The sequence below is a fragment of the Stegostoma tigrinum genome, chromosome 16 (assembly GCF_030684315.1).
Source record: "Stegostoma tigrinum isolate sSteTig4 chromosome 16, sSteTig4.hap1, whole genome shotgun sequence".
Classification (NCBI taxonomy): domain Eukaryota; kingdom Metazoa; phylum Chordata; class Chondrichthyes; order Orectolobiformes; family Stegostomatidae; genus Stegostoma; species Stegostoma tigrinum.
The window spans coordinates 14586339-14605457 of record NC_081369.1 but is presented as its reverse complement, the minus strand read 5'-3'; the positions used below and the strand labels follow the sequence as shown (position 1 = coordinate 14605457).

The window sequence follows — 19119 nt, the reverse complement described above, 5'->3', positions numbered from 1 at the left end:
CATGCACTGTCTACAGCAGATGTCTCAAGTTGCTGGAGGATACCTGCATAAGATCCTGCAAATCCACTGGGAAGAAAGACACACCAACACCATCATCCTCAACCAGGCCAACATCCCCAGCATCGAGGCACTGACCACCCTTGATCGCCTGTGATAGGCCAGGCACATCGTCTGCATGACCGACATGAGACTCCCCAAGCAAGTGCTCTACTCCCAGCTCCAAAACGGCAGGCGTGCCCCGGGTGGACAGAGGAAGTGCTTCAGGGACACCCTCATGGCCCCATTGGTGAGGTGCAGCATTCCCACAGACACCTGGGAATCACTGGCTGAAGACTGCCCAAAGTGGAGGAGAAGCATCTGGAAAGGCGTCGAGCGCATTGAGGCTTGTTTGGCTCTGGTAAAAAAAATGGAAGCCATGCAAAAGCAGCGAAAGGAGCGCACTGCCAAACCAATGTCCCACCCTCCCCTGCCCACGATCACCTTCTGCCCCAAGTGTGACAGAAGATGTGGAAGCCACATTGGTCTGTACAGCCACCCACAGACTCACCCTGAGAGGGAAGACAGTCATTCTCATCAGCGAGGGACCGCCAGTGATGATGTCAATGATTTAGATGTGGGGGGCCAATTGTAATGTCTCCAAGTTTCTAGATGGTACAACACTTGGAGGAAATACGAGTTTTGAGGAGGATGTCAACAGGTTTCAGGGATTTGGGCAGGCTGAGTATGTGGGCAGGAGCAAGAGTCAGTGCGGATAAGTATGAGGTTATCTCCTTTAGTAGGAGGGATGAAGGTGCAGTATATTGTTTAAACGGGGAGAGATTAGGAAGTTTTGATTTCCAGAATTGATGGGAAATAATAACTCAAAAATGTCAGGAGGTGCAGATTATAGCCAGAATATTGAAATTACCCGAAAATACTGAAATTCCTGGAGGAAATAATTTTAAAGCATGTGTGATTTCTCCACCTGTGCCTAGTAATATGAAGTTATCATTTATTCAGTTTTACTTCGGAATACAGCACAATTACCTTTCTCTTGAATTTTCACAATATAACACAATGATTGTTATTTTTATTTTACCACGTTACAATTCATCTTGTATCAAAACTATTCTGACCTCTCGCACAAAGTAACTCCTCTGCGGTCTTTAAATAGCACCTGCCGAACCAGCGACCTCTACATCTAGCAAGTCAAGGGCAGCAGATACATGGGAGCACTATCCCCTGCCAGTTCTCCTCCAATCCATTCACCATCCTGGAAATATTGCCATTCCTTCACTGTTGAGGAGTCAACATCCTAGAACTCTCTCCATCAGGACATTGTGGGGCAACCTACAGCAGGAGGACTGCAGCGGTACAAGAAGGCAGCTCACCACCAGCTTCTCCAGGGTAACAAGGGATGGGCAAGAAATGCTGCTCAAACCAGCAACACACACATCCCACGGACAAATTTTAAAAGTACATTGTCACAGTGAACATTCAAAATCTGTGAAATCCTTAACCTGGGCTTGTATTTTAAACTTTCTGATAAGACTAAATTTAATTTTGCGGTATTAAAGTCATACTGAACACACCATGGAGAACATGTGATTGGAAATTAATTCCTTAGTAAGAAAGATCTGATTCAACAACATTGCAACCACTGAAAAGTAAAATGAACCATACTATCATCAGGCGATACAAAAAAATAGCTAGATATAACTGGCAGGATTTCCATTCCAATCATATATTTATAGAAGCAGAATCACATCAGAAATAGAGTAAAAGACCACATCCAAACACAACAGCAATCCAAATGCCAGGAGTGATTCTAAAATGATCACTCCTCAGCCTTATTTAAACTCCATATGGAGTCTTTGGCTGAGTGAGATCATTCCTGCCTGACAGTCAAAAGTTAAGGGTTGAGTGACTACAAGCAGGAGTTCAGTCCTTCAGATCCATGTTGACCTTCATCAGGTTACTATATCTGTAGGGTGTGGATGTTCCCAAACCCCAGCGTTGTGTTTGTTGTGACAGCCTGTAAGCCAAATCCCCCCAACCAAACAGCACAAACCACCTCATTTGCTGATGTAGAAGCAGTCATGGCCCAAAAAGAGATTTCAGTTCTTGCCATTCTTCTTATGTCCCACCTACTCTCCACAGGAAATGTCAAAGATTTGAAAATAGCTATTTACGCACCAGTTAGGGCCCTCTTGTGGCACAGGGATGTTGTCTCTACACCTGGACCAGGAGGCCCAGGTTCAAGTCCCAGAGGGTTGTAATAACGTCTATGAACAAGTTGATTACAAAAATAAATTGATTAAAAAATTAAAATGCAAACCTTTATAAGCTTGTTTCTCATTGTAGCCACTCCACATTCACATATCTTTCGAATTCTAATATTTATTGATGCTCATCTTGTAGATTGTCTGCAATCTATGGCCTTTCATACAGAAGATACAATCAACTCTTGAGGCAGCCAAGTAATACAAAAGACCACCTAAAACTGGTCACAATCAGGAATCAGTCAGTAGATAGAAATATTACTAAATGGAAAACCAGAAGTGATACAACTGTGTGATCTTTAGACTTTATGACCATTCATTACCCAAACTACTTTAAGGGATCTGAAGATATAGGCAACTGTTTGTCAAACAATCACAAAACATTTGATGTGTTACTGCTGACTTATTTACTGCTGTGTGTATTTCATCAATTACAGTTGCAGTATTAACACTGTTATCTCAGTTCATTCCCTGGATAGCACGTGTGAACCATTCAATGGCTGGTATGAACAAAACTCACGGTGGGACTCAGTGACAACAGAAAAATTATTTACTGTGTGAGTAAGGACTCTCTTGACCTTTGGGCCAATGTCAGACAGAATTAATGTTGTTTTATAAACAGCACTAATTCTTCTGCAATCAGCATCGGAGTAGCTTCAGTTATCATTTTATAATGACAATACTTGCCTTTCAGAATAAGCAAGGCTTTCATTTCAACAGCAACACATCCCAAGGGTGGAATTTAATGTCACCCCTCACTGGGGAGTTTGGGGTGATGGGGGGTGTTGAGTCATTTAAATAGGCAGGAGGTAACTGGAAAAGGAGGAGGGTGGTGGAATAGGAGGATGGTACTGTGAAAGGGAGTGGGTACTGTGAAAGGAAGGGAGTACTGGGAAAGGAAGGGACTACTGGGAAAGGAAGGGAGTACTGGGAAAGGAAGGGAGTACTGGGAAAGGAAGAGGGTACTGGGAAAGGTTTGTCTTGCTTACATTTATCTACATGCCATTCTGTTTGCTAATTTGATGCGTCACTTCCTCATCACTCTTAACGCCAGTGAAGGTCTGAGAGTGGCCACATTATGAGGGAAGAGACATTCCCCAGCAGAGGCAACTTAACGCTTCCACTCGCTCTTCACTCAGAAGCCGACACTGCAGGTAAACGGATAAATATTCCATCCCGGGTGTACTTACCAACAAACAAACAGCTATTGAAGCAAAGCTGTTGCGGTAACATAAATCCAAAACGCAGCAGCGAACCTTCCTTCAGAAGCTCCTACAAATGGTGAAGAAATATCGATTAGTGCATCTGTTGGGCCAAGGTTTGTTTATAGTTGACGGACATGGTTCCATTGTCCTGGCCCATATTTACTGATTATCGCGAATGGCCCTTGAAACGTTGTGGGCAAGCCACCATCTTGAATACAACTGAGTAGTTTGCTCAGCCTTTCAAGAGGGTTTTCAGGAGTTATCCCACACCGCTGCGCGCCTGCACTCACATAAAGACTAGGCCTGGGCAAGGAAGACGGATTTCCTCCCACAAAGAATATTCATGAACGAATCAGGTTTTTAACAGGAATCCACAAGTTTCAATTGTTGACAGCAGCATTTCATTCTGGAATTATTTAATTCATGGAATTTAAAGCCCCCTACTGCTACGGTGGGACTTGAACTTGCTTCTCTGGATTACAGCATCTCTGAATGCTCCTGGATTCAATATCCAAAAGACAGCATTTGCTGACAGGGCAGCACTCACTTGACAATGTCATAAAACATCAGCATTGTCTTCATGCCTATGTCTCTGGAGTGTTACCTTGCACAAGGAGGATGTTCGGCCCATCGTTTTTGTTAAATGAACATAGAACATAGAACAGTACAGCACAGAACAGGCCCTTCAGCCCACAATGTTGTGCCGACCATTGATCCTCATGTATGCACCCTCAAATTTCTGTGACCATATGCATGTCCAGCAGTCTCTTAAATGACCCCAATGACCTTGCTTCCACAACTGCTGCTGGCAACGCATTCCATGCTCTCACAACTCTCTGTGTAAAGAACCTGCCTCTGACATCCCCTCTATACTTTCCACCAACCAGCTTAAAACTATGACCCCTTGTGCTAGCCATTTCTGCCCTGGGAAATAGTCTCTGGCTATCAACTCTATCTATGCCTCTCATTATCTTGTATACCTCAATTAGGTCCCCTCTCCTCCTCCTTTTCTCCAATGAAAAGAGACCGAGCTCATGAGTTCGACCTTTGACTTGGGAACTGAGAATGATACATCCACTGAATGGTGGCAGACGAGTCAGTTGTCAGTCGACTGCAGGAACCTGCCAAGGGGGAAAAAAAAGTCTTGAAAGAGGTTATTCTGAAAAGTAAACTATCGAGGATGAAGCATATCTAATCTTGCAGCAAATACAGCAGTGCAAATTCAGTGAGAGAGTCAGGGGCATATTTGGACCCATTTGAAATCTCTCCAGTGTTTGACTCTGTAGGAAAAGAGCATTTCAAACATTTCTTTAACCTTTTGCAGTTGGCAGGCTCTTACTAATCTCTTAATTAGAAAGAGCAGCTGGTTCCACTTAGTTGAATGTGAAGCAATCTCTGACGCAACGGTATTATCTAAACTTCCCTCATTGGTAAGAGGCCGTGCTTAAAGCTACAAATCCAAGCCTAATGCAAAAGCAGAATACAGCGGAAGTCAGAAATCTGAAATGAAGATAAAGTAAAGTATTCAGCAGGTCAGGCAGCAGCTGTGGACAGAATCGGTTAATGTTTTAGTTTGGTGATACTTTATCAGAACCATTTTGATGAAAGGCTTGACATCTGAAACATTAATTGTGTTTCTCTCACCATAGGTGCTGCCCGACCTGCTGAGTACTTCCAACCTTTCCTGTTTTTAGGAACGCCTTGCTTAAAGCTCCCTCTGAAAATGCAGCATGGACTGAAAGGATTTGGATGTTTGCTAAGACATTGAGGGATTTCACAACACGCTGGGCAGCTGCCAAGTAGCGATCCACACTCATCCAGCCGTGGGGAGGGAACATTTGTAGGGAAAATAAACCTTATTTTTTAATCTGTGTTCTTCTGGAGCGAAGCTGGGATCATCTTGCCTTATAGTGATACTGTTAGCCTTCCTTAAATGGAGAACAAGGCAAGACCACTGCACTGTTCTTCAGCCAATAAGGTGCGGCCCGGAACTCGGAGAAAGGTGCAGAGAGATCTGGGAACAGGAAATCTGTCAGGAGGCAGAGATGGAAGATCAATCTGTGTTCTAAGCAGCACCAAACTGGGTAACACATAGATTTTTTTTTGGTTGAGTGTGCTTTGTAACCCCGAGGTGGTTGATCATTTGTCTTAGCTCATAATGAGCATAGTGAGGGACAAGAGGAAGTTCACTGTGAGACACAGGGGCATTACTGCAGCAAGGTTAGTGGTAATGGGGTATCAATGCAGAGGTGGATAGTGGCGGAGGGACAGCCGCAGCTCAAATGTGGATAGTCTTAGGTTTTGGGTCACAATAGCTGAATTGCCCTTAATGTCATGGCAACAAGGACTCCTGTTAAAACATACCTGAGAGTCAGGTGGAAAACCCTCCATTCATAGAGTCACACAACATGGAAACACATCCTTCAGTACAACTCGTCCATGCCAAGTTTCCCAAAATAAACTAGTCCCATTTGCCTGCGTTTGGCCCATATCCCTCTAACCCTTTCCTGTTCATGGATCTATTCAGAGACAGTAGGAACTGCCGATGCTGGAGAATCTGAGATAACAAGGTGTAGAGCTGGATGAATGCAGCAGGCCAAGCAGCATCAGAGGAGCAGGAAGGCTGACGTTTTGGGTCAAGAGCTTTCTTCAGAAATGCGTTTTTGAAGAAGGGTTTCAACTCAAAACATCAGCTTTCGTGCTCCTCTGATGCTGCTTTGCCTGCTGCGTTCATCCAGTTCCACACCATGTTATCCTGATTCTATTCAAACATCTTTTAAATGTGGTAACTGTACCTGCCTCTACCACTTCCTCTGGTAGTTCATTCCACACGTGCACTACCTCTGTGTGAAAAATTTGCCCCTTAGATTCCTTTTAAATCTTCCTCCTCTCACCTTAAAAATGTGCCTTCTGGTTTTGAACTCCCTACCCGAGGGAAAAGACCTTTGTTATTCACCTTATCTATGCCCTTCATGATTTTATTAACCTCTATAAAGTCACCCTTCAAACTCCTACGCTGCAGTGGAAAAAGTCTCACTTATCCAGCCTCCACTTATAACTCAAACCCTGCAATCCTGGTAATATCCTAGTAAATCTTGTCTGCACCGTCTCCAAGTTAGTTATATCCTTCCTGTAGCAGGGTGACGTGAACTTTACACAACACTTCAAAAGTGGCCTCACCAAAGACCTCTACAACTGCAACATGACATCCCAACTCCTATACTCAATGGTCTGAGCAATGAAGGCAAGTGTGCCAAATGCTATCTTTACCACCCTGTCTACCTGTGACACAACTTTCAAAGGACTAAGTACCTGAAACTCTAGGTTTCTCTGTTTGATAACACTTCCCAGGGTCCTACAATTAATTGTATAAGTCCTACCCTTGTCCATCTTACCAAAATGCAACACCTCACATTTATCCAAATTAAACTCCATCTGCTACTCCTCAGCCCATTGGCACATTTGATCAAGATCTCTTTGTAATCTTAAGATAACCTTCTTCACTGGCCACTATACCAGAAATTTTGGTATCATCCGTGCACTTACTAGCCATGCTTCCTAAATTCGCATCCAAATCATTCATTTAAATGACAAGCAAAAGTGAACCCACTACCGATCCCTGTGGAACATCGCTAGATTCGGCAGAAGATCCTGGAGTTTTGAAGGAGAAGAAGAAGCTATTTTCCCCTCTCTTGATTACAGCTAGAAACTGGGGTTTCTCTTCCTACTGTGGGCGTTGCATGTGAGAAAATCTGTTTCCTGAATTTGCTTTTTGCTAAGGTGTGTGCTTGTGGGATGTTACGATGTTGGAACAGTTAATTAGTCATCGTTATTGTATCTATCATTCTGTTAAGCTTTCCAATGGAGTTGTTATTCTAAGTGTTACTTTCTTCTGTTGCATTTTAACTGTAGTGTTTGAAATAAATTGCGATTTGCTTAATGCCAAAGAGTTTGACCAGTTGAATTGCACCTGGAGCATAGCACGTTACATTTATTTTTAAAGTAAGAAAAAGTTAGCATCTAAGTTACCTTCTTAAAAAATACTTTGAGGGGGCCTGGTTTGGTCCATTATTGTCCAGGTAACTGGATGAGTGTGGCTCCAAGAGCATTAAGAAGTGAGACACCATCTAGAACAAAATCACCCACTGAAGCAGCACTCCATCCACCACCTCCAACGGTCAGTCCTTGCGCCACAAGCATCTGCAGGTTTACAAGATGCACTGTGGCAACTCACCAAGCTTCCTTCCACAGAACCTCACAACTCTGACATTTACACCCCTTCAAAGGTCACAGGCATGTAGACATCACCATGGACCAGGTCTCCTCAAAGTCATGTTAGATCTCAGCAGAGAGGGTGTAGAAGCAATCTTTCCAGATTGATTCCAGGAATTAAGCATTTCAGCTGTGAGGATAGATTGAATAAGTTGGGACTGCTCTCCTTGGAGAAAAGGCTGAGATTGACAGAAGTATTCAATATCATGAGCAAACTGGTTAGAATGGCTCATAAAGGAAGGAGAGGGGATAGACTCAAAAGTGATGCTTAGAGGGAGCAAGGCTGATGTGCACAAAAAGAGCTTTTTCCAACAGCCAGTGGTTAGGATGTGGATTACACTGTCCACAAATATGATGGAGGCAGGTTCAATTGTTGAGGGTCATTGGCTGCTTATTTGGTTAGAAATGGTGCGCAGGGTTATGGAGAAATCGGCAGGAGATTGGCACCAGGTAATAGAGGCGGCAAAATGTGAGGCTGGATGAACACAGTAGCATCTGCAGTTCCCATTATCCCAGGTAATAGAGGCGGTACAGGCAGAACGACTTCCCACTGACCCCGAACTCAACCCTGATCTGCAGATATCTCTCACACATTAGCTACACGAGGAGTGGAGTCAGAGCCTCGCCGGCTGCTCTGCCTGTGGAGGCGCTGCGGTCTGGAGTGCAACACAGCAATGGTGTAATTACGGTGTATTCATGTGGGCGTTGGGACTTGATTGGTATGGTCGTGCGCAGCGCTATGTGCTGGCGGTACTGCTACGTGCCGGCTCTCAGAGCCATCTCAGGCCGGAGAAACCGCCAGTTTCAAGTCCAGGTACGGGGGACGCGTGCAGGATCGCTGCCCAGTCGCGACAACATGCAGCGGGTGTTTCGGAAGCGCCGGCGCTTTCCCTTCCCAATGCAACAAATTGGCAAAGTAACTACTCCTTCGGGTCTGAGCACTACTCATCGAGTGTATTTTTTAATAATAAAACATTTCTAATTGGCTTAAATCCTGGAAATTTTTAAAAAGTACTCTTTGGTAATGAATGCACCTTTAATCGTTTGGCTTGATTTTATTCAATGAAGAGTGAGCTCTCACAGAATTAAAATCACAATTGTTTCCTTCCGTTCCGGTGAACCATGAATGCAGCGCTGCCAAGTTAACTTAAGAGTCAACTTTTTTTTCACAAATGCTGCCAGAGCTACAGAGCTTTTCCAGCAATTTCTCGTTTTGTAACTATTAATGGGCCTGTATAACGTCCCTTGGTTAATTTCGGGTAAATACAAAACAGACTTGAAACCAGGGCTGGACGAATGAACGTTGGAACAAATCGGAGTTAGACTTGTTTTCAGGGTCAGTTGGTGTCGATAGTGGCACCCAACCGCTTCAAAGTGAAACCGTGCTTTGGTGCCTCATCTGAACCTGGCGGCACTCGGTTATTTTTAGATGCTTTAAAATAAACACAGTTGCCGTCGTGTAAGTCATGTTGCAATCTCATCCTTTATTCGCAACTCATAAATAAGATCATATGACCATAAGATATAGGAGTGGAAGTAAGGCCATTCGGCCCATCAAGTCCACTCTGCCATTTAATCATGGCTGATGGGCATTTCAACTCCACTTCCCTGCACCCTCCCTGTAGCCCTTGATTCCTTGTGAGATCAAGAATTTGTCAATCTCTGCCTTGAAGGCATCCAATGTCCCGGCCTCCACTGCACTCTGCGGCAATGAATTCCACAAGCCCACCACACTCTGGCTGAAGAAATGTCGTCTCATTTCAGTTTTAAATTTACCCCCTCTAATTTTAAGGCTGTGCCCACGGGTCCTAGTCTCCCTGCCTAACGGAAACAACTTCCCAGCATCCACCCCCTTCTAAACCATACATTATCTTGTAAGTTTCTATTAGATCTCCCCTCAACCTTCTAAACTGTAATGAGTACAATCCCAAGATCCTTAGCTGTTCATCATACATTAAACCAGGGATCATCCGTGTGAATCTCCGCTGGACACGCTCCAGGGCTAGTATGTCCTTCCTGAGATGTGGGGCCCACAATGGTGCTGCACACCCCCAACCTTACACTGTGTGAAGATTATTTCCCCTTAATTCAGCAGCAGTGACTAGCCCCCACCCCCTCTTGCATGGTTCGGTACTTCACGATAGACTGCTCCACTGTGGTCACTTCAACTTTCTAATACTGCAACATAATAATTAAGCAGTTCACAAAAGCATTTATTTCGCAAATCATAGATGAGGAGTAGCAGACTGGGATGCATCCATCAAAATAACAAATGCAACATTTAATAACAATATTTTGAACCTTCAAAAGGCCATGATTGCTATATATTCCTAAGATATTCCCCACCTTCACTTCTTTCATTTCCTTAAGTGCATTACAGTGCCTGAATATGTCTGTTGTTGATTATTTTCCAGTTTTTCTTGTTTACATTTATTTACATTCAACTCTCTTTGCCAATTTGATGTGTGTCGCTTCATCATCACTCCTATGTCTTGTGGTCTTATGGTTATCATTTTCTCTGGGCTACACTTCCCTCTCTTCATTGTTTTCCCACATCCTTACTTTTGATCCCATCGTGACTCCATCTCTGTTGTTTGCTTGCTAGTCTGTCTCAGTAATTCCCTCGTGCACAGGTCGAATCAATGCCCAGTGGTCCTTGACACAGATTCAAAGGCTCGCCATGGCTCTAGTGCACCACAGTTCTTTAATATCGTGATTAATTTAATGTAATTGGGAGCTGCTGACCTCTCTTCCTACCATCTTTCTCCACACAGCCCCCACTCTGCCAGAGCGCTCTATAATTTGAATGTGAGTACTTGTTTTGTCAAACATGACAAATGAAGGCTCTGGGACCTTTTCTAATTTTGAAAACATTTAGTATGTGGCTTATGCAATGAGTATTTAGTTCTCTTGGCTCGAGCAAAGAGGACCACAGATTATCTATAATTGTAACACCTTCATGACTACAAGCTTCCTAGTTAATCAATATATATATTTACATACCTGATCCTTCTACACCACATTTAGTACCACATCTCTGGCTTTTGAATACTATGTCTCTAGAACATAAACAAAAATCCTATTTTTCTGACTAGTGGTCTTATCTACTGTATTTAAAATCATACCAATTTTAACGGTTTTGCTTACTCCCTTCAGCTGCACCTGCCACAGAATCAATCCATCCTTTTAGCCTGTCTACATTGTTCCTGCAGTCAGAGTTGGTGGTTGGTTTGCTGAGCTGACTGGTTTGTGTGCAAACGCTTCATCTCCATTCCAGGTGACTTCTTCACTGCTAGAGATAATGGGAACTGCAGATGCTGGAGAATCCAAGATAACAAAGTGTGGACTTGGATGAACACAGCAGGCCCAGCAGCACCTCAAGAGCACAAAAGTTGATGTTTCAGGCCTAGACCCTTCATCAGAGAGGTGATGAAGGGTCTAGGCCCGAAACGTCAGCTTTTGTGCTCCTAAGATGCTGCTTGGCCTGCTGTGTTCATCCAAGTCCACACTTTGTTATCATGACATCTTCACTGCTGTCTAGACTCTGCTGAAGCGATGTTGTTCTGTCCCGCTCTGAATTTATATGGTATGGCCTGTCAGAGTGGGTGGTCTTGTTTTCGGTTTTGCACCATAGTGGTATATAAATGGGGTTGAATTCAACATGTTTTTTATCGCAGCAGTGGTTGAAAACCAGGCCTCCAGGAATTCTCGTGCTTGTCTTTGTTTTGCTTGTCCTTGTACTGTAACTTTGTCCCAATCAAATTGATGTCCTTAATGTCGGAGTGTATTGAAATGAGGGAGAGTTGATCATGCCGTTTTGCCGCACGTTGGTTTACATGTGTCTTGGCGGTGAGTTTCCTGCCCGCCTGTTCCTATGTAGTGTTTCTCGCTGTTGCCGCGTGGTATTTTGTACATCACATTTGTCCTGCTCATTGCGGGTATGGGGTCTTTTGTCAGTGAGAGTAACTGGTGAAGTGTGGCTGTTGGTTTGTGTGCTATCCTAAGAGGTTGTAGGAGTATCTTAGTCAGATCTGGTGTGTTTCTAATATAGGGTAGGGTGGCCAGTGTTTTGGGGTGCACAGTATCTTCCTGATTTGGGAGCTTTTGTGATGAAGGGTCTCAGCCCGAAACGTCAGCTTTTGTGCTCCTAAGATGCTGCTTGGCCTGCTGTGTTCATCCAGCTCCACACTTTTTTATCTTATTGGTGTTATTTGTCAGGCATCAGCAGATGAAGCTGTTGGGATACCCATTGTTCTTAAAGATTTTGTATAGTTATTCCTCTTTTTTGCGCAGCTCTGGGGTAATGCAGTGTGTTCTCACTTGTGTAAATAGAGCCTTGACACAGCTCAGTTTGTGGACAGTGAGGTTGAATATTGGTGTGATTCAGGATTTGGTCCCTGTCTGTGTGTGTAGTCTTTCCGTATACACTGGTAAGGAATTTACTGTTGTTTGTTCGTTCCACCACTTTGTCTAGAAACGGGACTTGATTGTTGTTCTCTTCTACCCTGGTGAACTTGATCCCGGTGAATATAGACCCCGTCTACATACCATTACGTCACAAAACTTATGAAACAAGACTGACCACCATGGCAGACCAGACCATTATACAGCAGGACAGAACAACAGCATTTCAGTGGCGACTACACAGCACTGAGGATGTCACCGAGGATGGAGACGAAATGTTTGCATGGAAGCCAGTCAGCTTGGCGAATCAACCAACAACTCCAACCACAACCACAAAAGAGTTACAGATCTTCATTAAAACAAAAAACGAGCTCCTACCGTTCTTATTAGAGTTTGCTGTACGCCTCAGTTGTCACCTTCACAAAGCTAACATTGTTCCCGCACTTCCTGACTAGTTATTTATCTTTATGAAAGTGAAATGAGTCTCTCAGACTCTGAGAAACACTATTCGCTATGTCATCTCAGTTAAAGGAACTTGAGCCTTATCTCTTCAAGCATCTATCTTGCCCTCTACGTTCCCATTAATTGCATGAGGCATTATCTTTACCACACACTATCTGATGAGCTGTATTTTTTTTTGAAAATCCTCAGGTACCACTTTTACTATATGTTCTGTATCTTCAAATAATTCCTGTCTATCAGGCAAAACCAACCTGTTTGAACTCCATTATCATAAAGTGTGAAGCTGGATGAACACAGCAGGCCAAGCGCATCCCAGGAGCACAAAAGCTGACGTTTCGGGCCTTGGCCCTTCATCAGAGAGGGGGATGGGGAGAGGGTTCTGGAATAAATAGGGAGAGAGGGGGAGGTGGACCGAAGATGGAGAGAAAAGAAGATAGGTGGAGAGGAGAGTATAGGTGGGGAGGTAGGGAGGGGATAGGTCAGTCCAGGGAAGACGGACAGGTCAAGGAGGTGGGATGAGGTTAGTAGGTAGGAAATGGAGGTGCGGGCTTGAGGTGGGAGGAAGGGATGGGTGAGAGGAAGAACAGGTCAGGGAGGCAGAGACAGGTTGGACTGGTTTTGGGATGCAGTGGGTGGAGGGGATGAGCTGGGCTGGTTGTGTGATGCGGTGGGGGGAGGGGAAGAACTGGGCTGGTTTCGGGATGCGGTGGGGGAAGGGGAGATTTTGAAGCTGGTGAAGTCCACATTGATACCATTGGGCTGCAGGGTTCCCAAGCGGAATATGAGTTGCTGTTCCTGCAACCTTCGGGTGGCATCATAGTGGCACTGCAGGAGGCCCATGATGGACATGCCTGAGGAACAGGAGGGGGCGTTAAAATGGTTCGCGACTGGGAGGTGCAGTTGTTTATTGCGAACCGAACGGAGGTTTTCTGCAAAGCGGTCAGCAAGCCTCCGCTTGTTTGAACTCCATTGACTGGTCTGATTAACTCAAGTTTATTTGGGTAATGGTATCACATTGTCTTTCAGAACTGATTTATCCCTTCATCTTGGAGTCAGCTTAACTGTGAGTCGGTGTGTGGAAGTAAAATGGGAGGGAAGCTTTATTTTTATAGTTTCTGAGCTATAGGTTCCAGAAATGTTTGTGTGATGTATTTCCAGCGAACATTGACTGGGCAGCGGGAGAGGGACAGTATGTTTGTATTACAGCGTTTAAACGTTGCATTGTGATGGAAATGGGAAAGCTATTGAATTATTATTATACTATTTCATCTGCAAATCCAATTGTTTTGTGAAAAACACTGCTGGTCTTTGGTTTTACCGGAGTTAGTTGACTTTCTAGACCTGCCATTTGCCAAGTGACTTCAGACAATGATGCCCAGCAAACTTGTTGGTTGGGTGGTGTGGTAATCATAGCTTACCTTGATGGATACTTCATGAACCACTGTATGGAGGCAGAAGTGGAAGCTATTGCTGGCTGTTTTCCCCTCTCGAGTATGATGCACAAGGTTCATTTGTAGCACTCCTACAGCTGTGGCTCAAGCAACTGAGTGCAATCTGTGGATCAAATTAGTTCCAAATTGCACAGTACATTTCCCAACTGTGACACTGGGAAATGTAAAGAAAAAAATGAACAGTAGCGGCTGGTGATTTTTAAAGGGAGATTATTTGCCTAAATGTTTTTGTTCTCACTCCTCAGAGAGGATTGCATAGTAATGTTATTGAGGCTCTGAAAGCAGCAACGGGAACTGAAAACATTTCTACGACAACTGCTGTCCGGGAGCAGCATGGAAAAGATGAATCTTGTCATAGGTAAGAGTTTTGCTTTTTGTGTTGGAGAATGTTGGCGCTTTTCGAGGCATTCCAACTGCAGGTTCACATAGTTTATAAATTGAAAGGCATCTGTTTATTCAAACCTTGCTTCATCACATTGTAACTCTTGCTGCCGGCTGCTTGTTTCTGCCCACGTAAGCACTGCGTACTATTTCATACGCCAGGAGGATAATAAACCCCTCCCTAGCTCAGAGCCAACACACAGTTATACACAGTGAATCACATCATGGATTTTAATTTCAAAAATACTACATTTCTCAAATCCCTGGAGCTCATATTAGATCGCAACAAATGAATTATTCCAATGCACATCTTGTTCCTATCACTTCTTAAAGAAAATGTTACTGTTTTGTGAGGTTGGTTCAGTCATGTTCTGGGACCAGAGGTGATTCTATGACTTTGTAAGCAGCGTGTTGTTGAGAGGTGGTTGCACAGCCTGTAAAGCTGGTGGGAAGAGCTTCAGTAATAACTTTCGAAAGGAAGTTAGATAAATATTATCAGGGGGAAAATTAGAATGGGTGGGGGTAAACAGCAGGGAAATGGGACTAATTGAATAGCACAATGAAAGAGACAGCACAGGGGTAAGGGCTGAATGGCCCTCGTGAAGTATCATTCTGCAATATTAACAGGGGAAGTTAGATTCCCTCTGACAGGGTCTTCTGGTTCCATCATGACTGTTCCATGCCAAATATGCATTAGGACAGGTCAGGTAATAGACTGAACCTCTGGGCCAGTATGTTTATGATCATCCAGTGATCATAAGCTGGATGGCAGAGGGGTTTGTAGTGGTCATGAAGGTGACAAAGCCCGGCTTGAGGAGTTAATCTCTAACGCACAGGCTGTGCGGGTATCAAGATCATAATGATCTGAGCTCTGGATTGTTCTTTCAGTGAGGCAGATAAACCCTCCTCTGATCGAACCCAGCTCACACTGACTGGCAGAAAGGCTGTTTTTACCTTGAACCAGACCTGCAGTAAGGTTACCCGTCGGCAATGCAAGATTCACCTTCAATAGACTTCATTAATGCAGGTGACCAGACTGGATTCTCAAAGCCATATTTCACTGTCAATCAACTTCACGAAGTCAGATGGTCTACTCATTTATCTCACTTGTGTGTGTGGGACCCTGCTCTGCACAAATTGCGTTGGCACATTCTCAGGTCATTAACGGAACTAAGTAATTTGCAAGTCCTTCCCTCCACCTTCGTATCTGTTTTAGGATGACACCAGAATATCTGCAAAATGGCCTGATCCACTTTTAAGGTTGATGGTTTACAGGGGTTTACAGGAGTTCCCAGAGTATGGAATGTTAGTTCATCAAATTGGTCTCATTGCTGAAGCTTAGTGCCTTCTGAATGGGAGCAGTGAGACTCAGTAGCTACGAATGTATCTTCAGGGTTATCTTTCTTATAGATTAATGTTTTCTAATAGTAGCAATAACTTGCTTTTGTAATGAAGCACCTTTTAACCCTGGTAAAACCATCCTAACGAGTTCAAATCAGACAAACAAAATATTAGAATAATTATAAGCATACATAACAGCGATGTGGGAAATAGAGAGGAAAATTTGAGGCTTAGGCAGCTGGTTCTGTAACACCCATCCTGGGAGTAATCACAGGTTAAGGGAGTGTTCTGTGCTTGTGCATCCCAAAGCAGCATTCTTATGTGTCCTTTTTTACATTGAATATCTGCCAATTTAGTTGATTGAATTGGCTAAGTAACTTTGATTGAAGTGCTGAATACCTGGTAGATTGATCACAAGAACAAACGAGTAATCTGTACCATTCCAAACTGTGTGCAGTTGCAAACCTCCAGATGCAGTTGTGTGGCCACAGAATGTGGAGCAGGTCAGCAGAATGGCTCGAATCTGTTTTGAAAACGATGTTCCTATCATCCCTTTCGGTACAAGCACAGGGCTGGAAGGAGGCATCCTTGCTTTGAAGGTAGGGGGGATTTATGTTCTTTACCAAATAAACAGACGCTCTTTCAGGCACACATAAGCTCATGAAGCCTTGATATAGTTTTATTTGAAATGCTAAATATTAAGATGGAGTTTTTAATTGGGATACCTGAGGTGCTTATAGAAGTTTATAAAATCATCAGGGGCATGGATAGGCTGAATAGCCAAGGTCCTTTTCCTAGGATAGGGGAGTCCAAAAGCAGGGGCATAGGTTTAAGATGAGAGTGGAAAGATTTTAAAAAGCCCTGACGGGTAACTTTTTCACACAGAGGGTGGTGCGTGTATGCAGTGAGATGCCAGTTCAAGTGCTGGAGGTGGGTACGATTACAACATTTAAGAGGCATCTGGATAGTAATACAAATAGGAAGGGTTGAGGGATATGGGCCAAATGCTGGCAAATGGGGCCAGATTACTTTAGGATGTCTGTTTGGCACATTTGGGCCAAAGGCTCTGTTTCTGTGCTGTACATCTGTATGACTCTGCTTGAAGGAAATACGATAGGGGACCTTGAGCTTAGCCTCAGTTTTAAACCAAATGCCATTTTGGTAAAGCATTTGAAGCCAGCACTAGGAATGGATACTCAGAAGATTGTTTTCAAGGGGCAGGGTGCCTCTTGGCAGCTACTGCTCATTAAAGAAGCTGACTAGCTGAATAGCAGTAATTGCTGTGTATTGCTGTCTCCTTTCTTAAAGGCATACCAACTCTCAACTGCTGCGAGAGGTTGGAAGTGGACTTTTAAATCACCTCAGTGAATGAGGGCTCTTGTGGCACAGTATCCACTATGTCACCTCAAGTGCCACCTGCTGCAAAGGTGTTTAATAATATCTCTGAACAGCTCAGTTAGAAAAATAGGCGAAATAAAAATTTCAGCGGCTTCCTTCGACACTTCCGAAATAAATGTTGATTTGCGCGAGTGGAGTCTGTGAGGGGTTCACCTCAAAGAGGCTATGTGCTGTGTTACAGTACCTTGAAGAAAGGATCTTGCCAAGGGGCAGTGGGAGGGTCTCGGAGGGCAGCACCAGCTGCTACAGGACTAAGCAGAAGGAAGCAAGGTTCCTCCTCTGGACCATCACTAATGGATCCGAGACTCTGTGTGCCCACATCTTTGGGGGCTGTCACTCCTTGATACGTGCCATTATGTGTCAATGACAGTGGAAATGTTGCTTGGTTACCTTGTTGGACCAGTAATCCAGAGAATATAGGTGGCGTTTTACAGCCAGTGGGGTGCCAGGAGTGGCAATATGGACCCACTGTTGACAATCATCCACCAGTATCTGATCGCTGACCATTTAAGGGCCCCTTGCTGCTGGGATTTTGCCAACAACAACTCACTGTCTGAGCAGTGGGGTCTCCTCCTTTTCAGACGCCCGTTACCAGACAGAGCACCCCCACCTCCAGTGGCATTCCCACACCCGTCGTCCTCCCAGACTCACCCACATCTCCGTGGTCTGCCACAGTGTCACTGGGGAAAGGCCCCAGTTTACCTGCACATCTGGAGCCATGATGGCTGTAGCCCCGGTTATGGACACAACTTCCAGGGGTGTCACCGGGATCAGATTCAGGGGGCAGCAGTCTGGTTTCAGTTCACTCAGGGTACCCAAGCCATGTGAAGGTGGGCTCAGGCTTATTGAGCCAGGAGCAGGGCTCAACAAAAAATGTTAGTTCCATGAGTTCAACTAAAGCCACAGAGTCACAAGCATGGAAACAGACCTTTCGGTCCAACTCGTCCACGCTGACCCAGACATCCCAATCTGACCTAATTCCATTTGCCAGCATTTGGCCCATATCCTTCTAAACCCTTCCTATTCATGTCCCCATCCAGATGCCTTTTAAATGTTGTAATTGTACCAGCTTCCACCACTTCCTCTGTCAGCTCATTCCATATATGAACCACTCTCCGTGTGAAGAAATTGCCCTTTAGGTCCCTTTTAAATCTTTCCCATCTCACCTTAAACCTGTACCCTCTAGTTTTGGACTCCCCTACTCTCGGAAAAATACCTTGTCCATTCACCCTATCAATGCACCTCGTCACTTTATAAACCTCTGTAAGGTCACCCCTTAGCCTCCATGCTCCCTAGAAAATAGTCCCAGCCTATTCAGTCTCTCCCTACAGCTCAAACCCTCCATCCCTGGCAACATTCTTGTAAATCGCTTCTGCACTCTCTCAAGTTTAACAACATTCTTCCTATAGACCACAATTGCATGCAGTATTCTAAAAGTGGCCTCACAAATGTCCTGTACAGCTGCAACATGACATCCCAACTCCTCCAATCATTGCGCTGACCAATAAAAGCAAAGTGTGCCAAATGCCTCCTTCACCACCCTGTCTACCTACATGTTTGAGAATTGCAATTCAGTTCAACACTATCTGTTTTTAAAGAAAACTGTTAGCTGTAGAATTAGCTGCTGACTGCCAAATTACTGTTAAAAATCTAACTAGTTGATCATTGTTCTGTAGAGAGGAAAATCTGCACTCTTGCCTAGTGCACCCTGTGTATGATAGGCAATTGACATCAATGTTAGCTGCTGTGTTTCCTACCTAACAGAAGTGTTGGATGTAAAATGCATTACATATATGTATATGAATTAGGAGTTGGCCACTCGGCCCCTCAAGCGTAGCTAGACTGGATCATAGCTCGTCTGATTACTCCACATTCCTACCTACCCTGCAAACCCCTCACCCTCTGGCTTATCAGAAATCTATCTGCCTCTGCCTTAAAAAATAT

The 19119-nt window shown here is 44.2% G+C and overlaps 1 protein-coding gene across 3 annotated transcripts in view; it reads left to right on the top strand.

The window, feature by feature from the left end:
• The first annotated feature begins 8335 nt into the window (after window positions 1-8335).
• Window positions 8336-19119, top strand: part of ldhd (lactate dehydrogenase D) — a 59140-nt gene continuing 48356 nt past the window's right edge. For 2 of the 3 annotated variants that reach the window (XM_048547205.2, XM_048547202.2), the window contains exons 1-3: window positions 8336-8552; window positions 14301-14413; window positions 16235-16376. In XM_048547205.2, the coding sequence (XP_048403162.1) occupies window positions 8460-8552; window positions 14301-14413; window positions 16235-16376 (348 nt within the window). In that variant the 5' untranslated portion in view covers window positions 8336-8459. The other variant, XM_048547204.2, reaches the window with a different exon arrangement.